The 14,476-nt window shown below is 37.2% G+C and overlaps 1 protein-coding gene and 1 pseudogene across 13 annotated transcripts in view; both read left to right on the top strand.

The window, feature by feature from the left end:
- SRBD1 (S1 RNA binding domain 1) overlaps positions 1-14,476 on the top strand; it is a 320,333-nt gene that overhangs the window by 194,770 nt on the left and 111,087 nt on the right. For 5 of the 13 annotated variants that reach the window (XR_005987873.1, XR_005987872.1, XR_005987874.1 and 2 more), the window contains exons 22-23: positions 4,326-4,484; positions 8,902-8,975. The exons of 2 other annotated variants lie outside the window; for them this stretch is intronic. Coding sequence is in view for 1 of the 11 variants with exons in the window: in XM_041755612.1 (XP_041611546.1) it covers positions 2,354-2,407 (54 nt within the window). In the remaining 10 variants the exon portion in view is untranslated. Of the gene's footprint in view, positions 1-2,353; positions 4,306-4,325; positions 4,485-8,901; positions 8,976-14,476 lie in introns of those variants that run through there. 6 more of the 13 variants (XR_005987879.1, XR_005987881.1, XR_005987880.1 and 3 more) reach the window with 6 other exon arrangements.
- Positions 7,846-7,916, top strand: LOC121492310 (annotated as a pseudogene).

Genomic DNA, 14,476 nt, shown 5'->3' with positions numbered 1-14,476 from the left:
AAAGTGGGGATGATGGTAATAAAGCGCTCATTCTCTCAGAATTTATTGGTGGCCTCCTGAGTGCCAGGCATTGTGCTGGACACTGACCATAAAACTATGATGGAAAAAGAGACATTATCCCTACCCTTATGGAACTTAGAGTCTATTGAGAAAAAAGAATCATTAACTGAGAAATCACATACGAATATAAAATTAAAAGCAAGATAAATAATATGATGACAGTATGTAATCGGTTTACCTAGTCAGAAATGTCAGAAAATATTTCAGTGGGGTTTAACTGAAATGTGAAAGATGCCCGGAAGTTAACTAGGACAGCTATTTTGTTAACTTTAACAAGAGTTGTTTCTGATAAAAGGTGGGGGTGAGAGCCTGATTGGAGTGGGTTTAAAAGAAAATGGAAGGATTTAGATTGGGGATAGCCATTATAGATCATTTGTTCAGGAAGTTTGTAAGAGAAATAGTACAGTGGTTAGAAGGGAAAAATTGAGCCTAGAGAGTATTTTTGTATTTTTTTAAGAAGGCATAATAATATGTACAAGTGGAAATGAGCTAGTAAAACCGAAAATTTTGAGACAGGAGACAGAGGAGAATCACTGGAATCATAACCTTGAGTGAATGAGCCTGGGTGGAATCTAATACACAGTGACTGGTCTGAGATAGGAATACAAACAATTTGTCCCTATTAACAAAAGAAGATTGTATGGTCCCAGACATAGGTAGGAGGACATGGTGATTGGAGCTCATTGAGGGTTTCCTTGGGTTGCTTTTATTTTTCTCATTGAAATAAAAAGGAAGGTGATCATAGGAGCCTGAAAATTGGGTGTAAAGGGAGTCCGAGGTGTGAGAAGAAAGGAAAAGGAAAGAAAGAAAAAGATGAGAGTGAAAAGCCTAGGGAAATAGAATATGACTTTCATGCAGTGTTAATGTTCCACTGCAGGGTAAGGGTCAGTCAAGTGGAGGATCAATCTTCTTGCTTATATATTTTTCTTCCACCACAGCAACTGGGTGGGAACAGGTAGAGAGGTGGATCTAATCAGGTTTGGGAGTTTGCCAAATGAGTGGACAGAAAGGTAAGGAAGTTGAGGGCATGTAGACAAATTGTTGACTATGGAATTTAAACTTTGTAAGAAGAAAAGCAAAAGTATAAGGGGAGTATGAGGGTCAGTGAAAAAGTACAGGACTAATGATTGTGGGTCCTGAAGGAGTTGGAGGAATGTTAAGAGTGGGGATAACAGAGGACATGATGGGTGAAAAGTGGTCATCAGCAGTGGGATGCTTAACTCTGAAATTACAGCTGTCAGGATGGTGGTGCTGGGTAATTACAAAGGGTAGGGTAGGATCATGGGAATAAGTAGCAGAGGTAGGCGACAAGGATAAGATCATTAGAAAAGAGGAAGACTGAGTCTTCAGGGAGGGTTATGTGGATGATGATTTTAGGAGGCCATCACAACAATGCAGGCATAAAATAGTGGTGGCTTGGACAAGAATGTTAGTGGTAAAATGGCGAGAAGCAGTGGGATTCTGGATGTATCTGGAAGATGAAGGCAGAGCCAAACAGGATTTCCTGGTGTATTAGATATAAGATATGAGACAGACAGGAGTCTAGGATGGTTTTTGGCCTAAGGAACCAGAAGGACATTGTTACCTACTGAGGTGCAGAAGGCTGTCTTGGAGAGTTTTAGTGAAGGACTTCATTTTGGACCAGTTAAATTTGAGATCCTCATTAGAAATCCAAGCAGAGGGCAGCCCCGGTGGCCCAGTGGTTTAGCGCCACCTTCAGCCTGGGGTGTGATCCTGGAGACCCAGGATCAAGTCCCACGTCAGGCTCCCTGCATGGAGCCTGCTTCTCCCTCTGCCTGTGTCTCTGCCTCTCTCTCTCTCTCTCTCTCTCTCTCTGTGTGTCTCTCATGAATAAATAAATAAAATTAAATTTAAAAAAAAATCCAAGCAGAGATGCCAAACAGGCAGTTGGCTGTTTCTGCCTAACGTTCAGGGGGGAGGGCTGGGTGAGAGTGTCAGTCGGTCCCTGGTAGCATAAAACTGTGCCCACAGCCACAAGGCTGAATAAGATCACCAGTGTGTATAAATTCTTTGAACATCCCCATAAGGGCAGGAATCTGTGTTGTTGTGGCTGATCTTGCCTCATTGCCGATTCAGCATTCTTCCCTCCTTCTTACTAAAAGAATTCTGTTTTGAAGTGATCATAACATGACTGACAGGCACAGATGTGGCCCTGTGGTCTAGTTCTGGCCCGTGAGTGTAGGCAAAAGTCATGGGATGGGATTCTAGAAAGGCTAGGTGCCAGTATCATCTTTTTCTTATCCTTTGTCCTTGCCCTCCTTCCTGCTCGGAGTGTGGACAGAATGCTGAAAGTGCTGGAGGTCAGACAGTGACAAATACTCAATAGTGACTGCTGGACAGAAAGATAGAAAGTCCCTGAACCCATCTTGGCATTATAGAGTCACACAACAGCCCTGAACTGCCTACTCTGGACTTCACATTAGGTGAGAAAAACAAAAGCTTTATTCATTTAAGCTGTTGAGGGGTCAGGGGGAAGTTATTACAACAACACACTACAAAGTAGAAATAATCTAGAAATAATCTAACAAGGTGAAAGATCAGTTTGATGAAAATGTATAAAACTTTACTATTGAATATAAAATAAAAGCAGAAAACATTAAGGCATACCATGTTCCTGGATTGCAAGACACAGTATTATAGAAAGATCAGTCCTCCAAAAATGATTATATATGCCTACTTTGGACAAAACTCTATAATTATTCTGATCAGCTTTGCTTTTGTTAGTCTGTTTATTCAGTCTGTTTATTCAAACTGAAGTCAGAAGTTAAACTTATTTGGAAGAATTATGTGGAAAAAAGTCAAAACAATACTTTAAAAGAATAATATGAGGGAATTTGTTCTTTCCAGATATTATAGTCCAGAGCTACCATAATTTAAACTGTATGGTACTAGCACAGAAAGAGGCAACAGAAGAATGGAATGAACAGAATTCAAAATCAGTGGGGATTTAATGTACATTAAAAGTGGCTTTTCATATTAGGGCAAAATCATATTGCCATGCTACCACAAAAACAAATTACAGATGGGTTATCCACAAAATTTAAAAGAACTACAAGCAAACATGGAAGAGCTTTATGGAATGATTGAACAGCCAAGGTTGCAGAGTACAAGAAAAAATAGAGCACAGGCCTGGAGGCCTCAGAGTTCCATTCAGAAGACATTTACTAGATACCCAGCATGAGACCCCATGCCAGGTGCTGGGGACAAAAGATGAATATGATAATCTTTCGAGGATGTCTGCAACCATGGGGAATTGGAACTTAAACTATAGCGCAGAATATTTTAAGTTAAATATCATGGGCATTTTGAAGTTAAACCTGGCTGCTGTCTATTCCAGAATATGGTGTCATCCCATCTCATTTGAAGCCACAAGACCCTTTGGAATACTTGGTTTTCCATTAGTGGAGTGCTCATGTTGAGGTATCTATACATCTAACCCTGACCTCGGAGTTAGCACTTGTGTTAATACTGGAGATGGAAAGAAGGGACAGAATGGAAAAAACAAAAATACGTATTTAGTTAGTCTTTTCATTTTGGCTTCCTGCCTGAAATCAGTCATAATGAGTTGGATTTAAATAACAGATCGTGGAGAACTTCAGAATGACTGGGCTCATTGCCAAAGCAGCCTGTTCGACAGGAAGAGAGATATAGATTTCTTCCCACTCACTCATTTTATACGGTGAGGATGATTCTGTGCGTGGAGTCTAGGTTTATTATTTAGAGGGAGAGTAGGATAAGCAGACTCTGGTCCTGTCAGCACTAAAAATTACCTTTTTAGAAATTAAGTCTTTTCCCCAGAAAAGATTTGCTATTCTCTTAGCTCATATCAAGAATTTAAATAAGGATTATAATACCCCTGCCACCAGTATTTTTAAGGAGAAAAGTCCATCCCAGAAGAATAGAAATAAATTATTAATCTAAACACTACAGGGAACCCTCTCAGATACCAGGGAATTTGTTACAGCGGTATAGTCAGCCCCATGTGACAGGTCAATCCTAGCAGAAAAATCTAAAATTGAAGATGCAGTGTTGAAGGGAAAGATGGGGTGATAAAGAGAGAGCAATGGAATAGCCCAGCATTGTTTTGTCTCAAGTTTTGAGTCTTGTTTTATCTAAGTAATGATTGCAAATGTAAGTCTCCAAGTTTGTTGAAGAATTTTACAAAAGCAATCAAGTAACAGGGATGAATGCCTTCTACTAAAAACTTCTCACGTCTGAGGAACTTTCCACCTCCTTATCACCAGGCCCACAGTAACTGGGGAGGTTTTCTGCAAGGGAGCAACTCGCCTCTGGATGTCTTTCTCTGGTCACAGTGGTGGTTCTTTGATCACTTGACATTTGCCCACCAGCTTCCCAGGTTTGAATCTCTTGGCAATGAAGAAGAAAGTGGAACCAGACCTAAGGTTTGTTCAAGTTCTTTGCTTCATAAGGTTAAAATGATTCCATGAAACTAAAACTCAGTATGCCAGTTGAGCCAAATTCGGTGTAATTTGCTGCATGGGTAACCCAAACCACTAAATTTCTAGTAAATCAATAACCTCACTTTACCTATAATGGTACCCTCAAGGAACGTCTAAAGGTATTTTGGTCATTTTCTTTTAACTTGATTTTCATTATTTTTCCCAATTGAAAAAGTAATACAAATAGTGTAAAAAATACAAATAATGAAATATAAAAGTTGGAAAACAAAATCCCCTGTAATTTGAGAAATACCCCCTTTTTAATTTTTTTCCTCAACCCTTTTTCTACACATAGACTTTTTCATGTATAAATGTTTTTAACAAATCAGGATACGAGTATATATATCGTACCTGGGCAGCCCAGGTGGCTCAGTGGTTTAGTGCCGCCTTCGGCCCAGGTCGTGATCCTGAAGACCTGGGATCAAGTCCCGTTTCAGGCACCCTGCATGGAGCCTGCTTCTCCCTCTGCCTGTGTCTCTACCTCTGTGTGTGTGTGTGTGTGTGTGTGTGTGTGTGTGTGTGTGTCTCATGAATAAATAAATTAAACTTTTAAAAAATTAATATATATATATATAGTACCTATTCTCTTTATAATATAGCATGTACATCTTCTAATGTTAGTACCTACGTATCTACCTTGATATGTTTCATCATATGTTATGTAAATCATCTCCAACAGTTCTGTTTGCAAACACCATAGCGCATTGTTCCAGTGTTAGTGCTCTTTCCAAGCATACGCACATTTCATTGTTAACAGCTATTATGAAAAACCCCATAAAGGTAAATATTATGTCATGAAACTTTTGTTTTGGTGTATGTGTCTTGTGTTGCTGCTAGGTTAAGATGTAAAATTCATTCTTTATTGTGGGTTGAGATATTTTTTTAAAGTATGAAAACTGAGGCTCAAAGGCACCTTTCTCTATGGAGAAGTCCCTTCTGCCTCCCCCAAACTGAGCATGTTTCCTCCCACCACAGAGCCTTTCATTGTGCCCAGAACAGCCTTCCTTTGCCCTCATCCCACCCCTTTGGATGTCACCCCAGATAGTATTTTCTCAGAAAGGACTTACTCAACTCCCAGACTAAATCAAATTCCCTTTTATAGGCTCTCCTTGCACCATGTAACTTTCCTTCACTTCTACACACAGTTTATGACTATCCATTTATGTATATGATAACAGCATCTAACTAATACCTTCTCTACAGATTGGAAACTCCACAAGGACAGCAACCTTGAATTCCCACCGCCATCCATGGTATTGGAACCTCACCCCCCCTTTTATTCATTCCTTACATCCTCAGATTATTATACCCAGACCTTATTACCATTGATTACCATTGATTGTCCATTATTTACCTTGATTCCTCCAGATACAGTGTTTGGCCTCAGTCTCTGCATTAGCTCAGGTTCTCTAGAAAACAGCCTGAGAAAAAACTTATGTACTCATGCTTTTTTGGGGTTTACATTCCCAAGTCAGGAAGAGCAAGGGAAAGTAAGTCCAGGTAGTGGGAAAGCAAAATAAGGTGTTGCATAGAGCCTCATAATAAAACACTACCAGTGACCAGGTTGTCTTTAAAGAAGTTTTATGGAATTGCAGTGGCTCAGATGGTGGAAGAGTGGAAGGAAGGTAGCAAAGAGAGGGAGTTTATGTGCTCTCTCCTTCCTATCTCCTGTTTCTCACGGGTCACAGGTGATCCTACCAAGCATGGATTCCCCCATGCTTCCAGGTTGCCTACTGTGGGCAGTTGGTAAGGAAGTAGGTCCGGTTGGGTCAGACCTTTGTGTTGGAGCTACTTTGGATCCCATTGCAACAGGTGTGATAGAGGCCACATTGAATTCTGGTCCTTATCTCTGCTTCTCCAGCAAGCAACAGTAACTGCAGTAACAGGCAGCCTTCTTACGGAGTCTCTGGCTGAGGATGAGGGTAGGAGTCACTGAGTGAGGCTGGATGAATCTGGGAGCCTCATAAAGAAGCCCACTATAGGCTCTGAAGCATTAGAATTGAGGTTCTTCCAAACTTTGTTTACTAGCTACCTCATGAATGCCCACCATTCCTCCTTTTCCCCTCAGTTATTCCTTGCTCCTATTCTGTACTTGTGTAACTAAATGCTAACTCTTGTAAAAGATGAAGAAATAGAGGTTTTTCAATACCTAGGTTACCCAGTGCTGCTATAAATTATGAGGCCGGGGCTGGTTTGCTTGAGAGCTGGTTAGACAGCTGGGTTAGAGTTGAGTAGAGTCTCTGCTTAGTATTCTTAGAGATGTAGCGGGGAGGGAACTAATCTAAGCAGAGAGTGCACTACCATTAAAAAAGGAAATTAGAAATTCAGAGCAGTGAGATCTCTGTGCCTCATGGAGAGTTTGGCTCCTGTGTGATTGATACTGGAAGCTGTTGGAGTTGAAAATGGACATGAGTCAGGGGCCAAGAAAACTAAAACTGACAATTAATTGGCCCTTAACCCATCACATCTTTCAAAGAGGAAAACATACCCTCCATGTCCCACCTCATCCCCAAGATAAAAACATCAAAAACCCTAGGAGAGGATATGCAAAACCAGACTATGTATGTCTAATTTGACAAAGGGTTATTTAAAAATAAATTGCTCAAGGCAAAGCACAGATGAAGAGAGTTCCTTTGGGCTTTGGCCAACTCTTCACTAACACAGTCTGCTGGCCCCAGTGAATAGAGCCGGAACCAAAGAAAATAGTCTGAAATCACAAATTCGCCTCCAGAAACTTTATCTTGGTCTTGTTTGGGTTTGGGTTTTGCTAACAGCTTTATTGAGATATTATTCACCATTTAAGGGGACAAGTCAATGGTTTCCACAGAGTTCTAAACCATTATGATAAGTTTTAGAACAAGAAACCTTGTTTTTCTACATCCTCATCCCCGCTTGTTCTTCATCTGTATTTTTTTTTATTATAGCCATCTTAATGGTTGTAAAGTGGTTTCACAGGGTGGTTTTAGTTTGCATTTCCTTCATGGATAATAACACTGAGCATCTTTTCACATGCTTATTGCATTTGTAGATCTTCTTTGAAGAAATGTCTATTCAAGCTCCCTGGCCACTTTTTATTTAGATTATTTTTCTACATCTTAGGGGTTCTTTATATATTATATATCACACATATATAATATATTTAAAAGCATATAATATATAAGAAAATAAATAAATATTATATATAATATGATATTGCTGTAAGCCCCTTATCAGATACATGATTTATAAAAAATTTCTTCCATTCTGTAGGGTTTTATTTTCACTTTTTTCATAGTATCCTTTGAAAAACAAAATTGTTGATATGATCGCTTCTCGGCCTTTTGGCTAAGATCAAGTGTAAAATTGTTGATATGATATCAAATTTATCTATTTTTTCTTTTTTTTCTTGTGCTTTTGGTGTCATATTTAAGAAACCATTGCCTAATTCAAAGTCATGAAGGTTTACACATATGTTTTCTTCTAAAAGTAATAATTTTAGCTCTTACATGTAGATCTTTGATCCATTTTGAGTTAATTTGTATATGAAATGAGGTAGAGATCCAATTGATTTTGTTTTAATGTAGTTATCCAATCATCTTAGGATTATTTGTTGAAAAGACAGTTCTTTCCTCATTTAATTATCTTGCTACTCTTGTCAGTAATAAATTGACCATAGACTTACGGGTTCTATGCTATAAACATATAGGTTAATTCTATTCCATTGATCTTTATAGCTATACTTATGCCAGTACCATACAGTCTTAAGTATTGTAGCTTTGTAATAATTTTGAAATTATGTCATGTGAGTCTTCCAACTATTCTTTTTCAAGATTGTTTTGGCTATTCTGGATCTCTTGCATTTGTGCATGTATTTTAGAATCAGCTTGTCAATTTCTGAAAAAATATCAGCTGAGATTGTGATAGGGATTGTGTTGAATCTGTAGATCAATTTGGGGAATATTGCCATCTTAACAATATTAAGTCTAACAATCCATGAACATGGGATGTATTTCCACTTATTTATGTCTTTAATCTCTTTCAACAATGTTTTGCTGTTTTCAAAGTTTAACTTTTACACTTCTTTTATTCAGTTTATTCCTAAGTATTTTATTCTTTTTGATACAGTTGTAAATGGAATTGTTTTCTTGTATTCATTTTTTGAATGTTTGCTGCAATGAATGTATAAAAATAAAATTGATTATTTTGTACTGATTTGTATTCTGCAAACTTACTGAACTCATTTATTACTCTTAATAGTTTTTTAGTGGACTCCTTAGGATTTTCTGTGTGTAAGATCATGCCATCTGTGAATGGAGATAGTTTTACCTCTTTCTTTCCTCTCTGAATTTCTCTTCTCAAATTTTCTTGCCTAATTTTTCAGACCAGAATCTCCAGTATATTGTTGAATGGAAGTTGTGAGAGTGGACATTTTTGTCTTGTTCCTGCTTTTAAGGAGTAAGTGTACAATCTTTATTAAGTATGATTTAGGGGGTGCCTGGGTGGCTCAGTCAGTTAAGTGTCTGACTCTGGATTTTGCCTCAGGTCATGATCTAATGTTTGTGGGATCAAGCTGAGCACAGAGCCTCTTCTCCCTCTCCCTCTGCTCCTCCCCCTGCTCAAACATGCTCTGTCTCTCTCAAATAAATAAATAAAATCTTTTTAAAAAAAATATGATTTAAAAAAGTATGATTTAGCTTTGCATTTTCTGTATGTGCCCTTTATCATATTGAGGAAGTTCCCTTCTATTATTAATTTTTTACTGTTTTCATCAAGTAGGGGTATTGAATTTTTTTCAGATTTTCTCTTAATCTATTAAAATGATCATGTGGGTTTTGTCTTTTACTCTATTAATGCGGTATGTTACATTAATTAATTTTTGAATATTAAACCGATCTTGCATTCCTGGGATAAATTCCTTTTGATCGTGGCTTATGTTGTAGGTTGAATGTGTCCTTCAGAAATTCATGTTGAAATCCTAACCCCCTCTACCTCCAAATGTGACCTTATGTGCAAATAGGTCTGTTGAGGATGTAAGTACTTAAGATTAGATCACTCTCAATTGAGATGCACCTCTAATCTAATTGAGTCATGCCCTTTGTAAAAAGAAATTTGGACATAGACATGCACACAAGGAGAATGTCATGTGAGGATTGGAGTTATACTACCATAAGCCCAAGAACTACCAGAAGGTCGGAGAGACCTCTCAGAAGGAACCAAGCCTGCCAACACATTGATCTCAGACTTCTAGCCTCCAGAATTGTGAGATAATAAATTTTTGTTGTTTAAGCCACCCATATTATACTTTATTATGGCAGCTGTAGCAAACTTACACAATGAATTAACCTTTTTATATATTACTGGATTAGGTTTGCTAGTTTATTGTTGAGGAGTTTTGCATCTGTATTCATAACAGATGTTGATCTGTTTTCTTTACTTGTGATTTTTTTTGTCTGGAATTATTTTCTTGGTGTTCCTCTGGCTTACCAGATAAGATGGTAGGTATCAACCTACCTGCCATTTATAGTAACTTATTCCCAGTGAGACACAGAAACATTAACCCTAATGTTTCTGTGTTATATTTATAATATAATAAAATATTAGAACTCTGTTCCCTCCCCCACTTTTTTGTTCTTATTATTGTCATATTATTGTTATAACTATGTATGTCACAAGCCCAACAAATACATTGGTATAATTATCACTATATAATTTTCTGTCTATTAACCTGATAAAAGAGAGGAAAGCAAGAGACTTCATCTTATAGAGTTCATTATATTAACCTTTTTATCCACCATTCCTGGTTCTCTTCATTTGCACCTTATTTTCTTTTTAATTTTTTTTTTTATTTATTTATGATAGTCACAGAGAGAGAGAGAGAGGCAGAGACATAGGCAGAGGGAGAAGCAGGCTCCATGCACCGGGAGCCCGACATGGGATTCGATCCCGGGTCTCTAGGATCGCGCCCTGGGCCAAAGGCAGGCGCCAAACCACTGCGCCACCCAGGGATCCCTGCACCTTATTTTCTAAGCAAAGAGGATCCACTGAAGATTTTTAGTGGGGAAAGGGAAGTGAACATTTAAACACGTGCAGCAATTTTAGGACAATTGCTCTGGCAGACATATGCATTATGGGAGGTGCAAGGGATAGAAATCCAGGAGGTAAGTTAAGAAGCAACTGCAGCAATTAAGGTACAAGTTAATAGGAGCCTAGGTTTGGCTTAATTTTGGCCCTGTTGCCTGTATTTTGCCTTCTGGAACTGGGAATGTCTAAGTCAGTGTGAAGACACTGACTCGGTCCACATGAGTTAAGTACACTCATTAGGACTTGTTGATGAACTGATATCAATTCAGGGATGAACCCAAGATGGGAAAAATGCCTGGTCTGGTGATTTGAGGGGGCTCAAAAGGAGAGACTTTTCTCATGGCAAGCCTCTGTGGAGAACATGATGCCTAGCAAGTAAAGCCCATTGAAGGACATGGTGATAAAAGTAATTGCCACACAGTTATGTGTGAATGCCAGGGAGGAGGGGGAAGGGAGGAAAAGGAGAGATTCTTCTCCAAGCACGTGTCCCTGCAGCTGTCAGGGATGAGGTTACAAACCATGGAAGGGAATGCAGAACCCCCCTTCCCGTTCCCAGGGCAGATGACCTTTCAGAAATTAAACAAATCAATTATGTGTCCTCAGAGGAAGCGTGTTTGACTGCCCTAATTCAATGGGCTCTATTGTTTCAGGTGAAGCCAGGTGATTCAGTTCATCAGTGATATCCTTGCTAAGTTTCGTCTGTGAATTTTCCTCTGGAATAATTTTGTAAAATCAGTATTAGACACACCCCCGCATGCAGTTTTTTAAAAATACACAAAGAATAAAGAGCATTCTCCCCTTAAGTATAGAGATAGTATTGGTGCTATAAATCAGGCATAGTGGTTGTTCTAGTACAAGCAAGAGGTAACCAAGGCCTGAATGAGGTAGTGGTGATAAAGATTCACTTGCAGAATGCTCATAGAGGTAGTTGAGGTAGCAAAAAATAATAACAAATGTCTGGAAGTTTAAGAATACTAAATGATTACATCAATCAAAGAATTGATCAGAATGAAAATTAGAAAATACTTAGAACTAAAAAAGAAGAAGAAATATACAAACTATCAAAAATATAAAACTACTTAGCAATGCTGATTTCATACTACTGGAGTTGAGAATATTATTTGAAATTACTGTGCCCCTTGGCATCTGCAGGGTTAAATGCATGTCTGCAGAATTCTCTCAGGAAAATTCAAGAAATATGTTATCACAAAAAATTTAAAACGAAACAAAACAAGAAACAAGCCACTGTCAGAAGCAGCAGGGAAAAACAGCTGAATGAGTCAAATCCTTTGCACATTGGAATTATTAGGCAGATTACAAAATAAGTATATTTAATATGTTTCAATAAAAGAAAAGAAACAATTCACTTGAAGGAAAAAATATGTTTTAAGTGATCAGGTAGATCTAATAATAAAAGAAACTAAATGAGTTTTGGAAATGAAAAATATAATTGGAAATTTTTGCCATAAAGAAAATCAAAATTTCTGTAAAATCAAATGTATCATTTCTGTTACCTTTATATTTATCTATCTAGAATTTAATTTGATATGAGAGAATTCAATTTCATATTTTCCAGATGGCTACCTTCTTATCCTATTTATTAAATATATCATTTTACCCCACTATTTTGAAATGTCAATTTTACCAGGAACTAATCTCAATATTTATTTGCATCTATTTCTGGGTTATATATTTTTTACCATAGAGCTTTCTGTTCATGGGCTGATACCCAACTTATTTTTTTTAAAGATTTTATTTATTTTAGAGAGAGAGCATGCATATGCATGAGCTGGGGGAGGAGCAGAGAGAGAGAGACCAGCCGACTTCAGGCTGGGCGTAGAGATAGCAAATCGCTTTAATTACTATAGTATTTATAATACCTTTTAGTATCTGGTAGGGCTATTCCTCCTTTATTACGCTGTTCCTGCTTTATTCCCAAAGTAATGATACTGGTATTTTTCTTGAGAAAGTTCAACTTATATATTTACTTATAAAGGATTGCCATCATATTCTATCATCTCTCTACCTAAGAATATGTCTATTTATTAATATCTTTTTAAATGACTCTTCATAGTGTTTCCACATTTTCTTTGTGTGAATCTTACACATTTCTTCCTAAGTACTTTATCATGTTTCTTGTTTTTGTAAATTGTATATTTTTTTTTTATATTTTCTAGGTAATCATCCATATATTGGAGAACTATTAATGTGTTTTATTTTTTTTCTCAGCCACCTTACTAAATTATCTTACTCTTGGTAACAATGATTTTTTAAGTTGATTTTCCTGGCTTTTCTCCTGTAACATCATTTCATTTGCAAATAGTAATGTTTTCTTCCTTTTCCTTCATGATTTCATTTTTTTTCCTTTTCTTCTCTAATGGCATTAACTAGTATTGGCCAAAGTTAAATAATACTAGTTGTCTTTCTGATTTTAATGAGACTCAGTATTTCACTGTAAAGTTTCTAGCCTTTGAAATGCTATATGTATATTTTTCATGCTAAGAAATTATTCATCTATTACCTATAAGGGTAGAGTTTTTTTAGATACCTTTTCAGCATCTACAGGAATGTTCATGTGGTATTTCTTTTTTGACTTATGTTTAAATCGTATTACAATCATCTTAATATTGAGCCATCTTTGCATTTGGGGTATGAGTTTTACTTAATCATAATATATTTGATTAATGTGCTAAATTCAACTGGCTGATATTTTATTTACAATGTTTAGGGATTGGAATATCTTAATGTTATACTGAATTTACATCTTTTTTTTAAGATTGTTTATTGATTTATTCATGAGAGACACACAGAGAGAGAGAGGCAGAGACATAGGCAGAGGGAGAAGCAGGCTCCCTGCGGGGAACCTGATGTGGGACTCGATCCCAGGATCCCGGAATCAGAACCTGAGCTGAAGGCAGACGTTCAACCACTGAGCCACCCAGGCATCCTAAGTATTTGTATGTTTTGGATCATCTGCATGTTGCCTTTATGCTTGAACTATTCTTTGGATGGAAATAAAATTCTGGGATCATAGTATCCCTTAGAATTTTGAAGACAGTGAATTTCTATAATGTTGAATGCTGCTCTAAAGAAGAATGAAGCAGCCTGATTTCTATCTCTTCCCCTTGAGGTGATTTGATTTTCTTTCTGAAAGATCATATCTTTGAAGTCTAGTAACTTTATTAGGTCATGTTCTAGCACTGATTAATCTTTGTTGGTTCTTCCTGGAAGATGGTGTGCCTGTTCAAATCTATGGATTCAAATTTTTTACTTCAGAATTTTCTTGAATTATACTGTGAATATTTTTTGCTGATTGTTCTGTTGTCTTCTGAATGCATATTGAACATTAACCCTTCCTTATCTTTCTTCCATGTAGATGATTTTTTCCTCTAATTCTTTAAAAAAATTTTTTTATTTTTAAAAAATGTGACTTATATTCTTAAAATGTTATTTAATTTTCTTAAGCCTGTCTTCCAGTTTCTTTTTTTTTTTTTTTTTTTTTTTTTTCAAAGACATGGTAAAGGATGTATCTAGGTTCCTTTTCTTTTTTTTTTTTTTTTTTTTTAATTTTTTTATTTATGATAGTCATACAGAGAGAAAGAGAGAGAGGCAGAGACACAGGCAGAGGGAGAAGCAGGCTCCATGCGCCGGGAGCCTGATGTGGGATTCGATCCCGGGTCTCCAGGATCGCGCCCTGGGCCAAAGACAGGCGCCAAACCGCTGCGCCACCCAGGGATCCCTGTCTTCCAGTTTCTTTAGCTTGTTTTCAACAATATCTCTTCTTTCTGCATTTTCCATTTTTTGTGTGTCATTACTTTTCTACATCTTCCCTGGGCTCATTCAGGTCAATTTTATTTTATCTGGTGTTATCTTAT

Source organism: Vulpes lagopus, chromosome 5 (assembly GCF_018345385.1).
Source record: "Vulpes lagopus strain Blue_001 chromosome 5, ASM1834538v1, whole genome shotgun sequence".
Classification (NCBI taxonomy): Eukaryota; Metazoa; Chordata; class Mammalia; order Carnivora; family Canidae; genus Vulpes; species Vulpes lagopus.
Note: the sequence above shows the minus strand (reverse complement) of the source record. Positions and strands in the feature narration are given on the sequence as shown.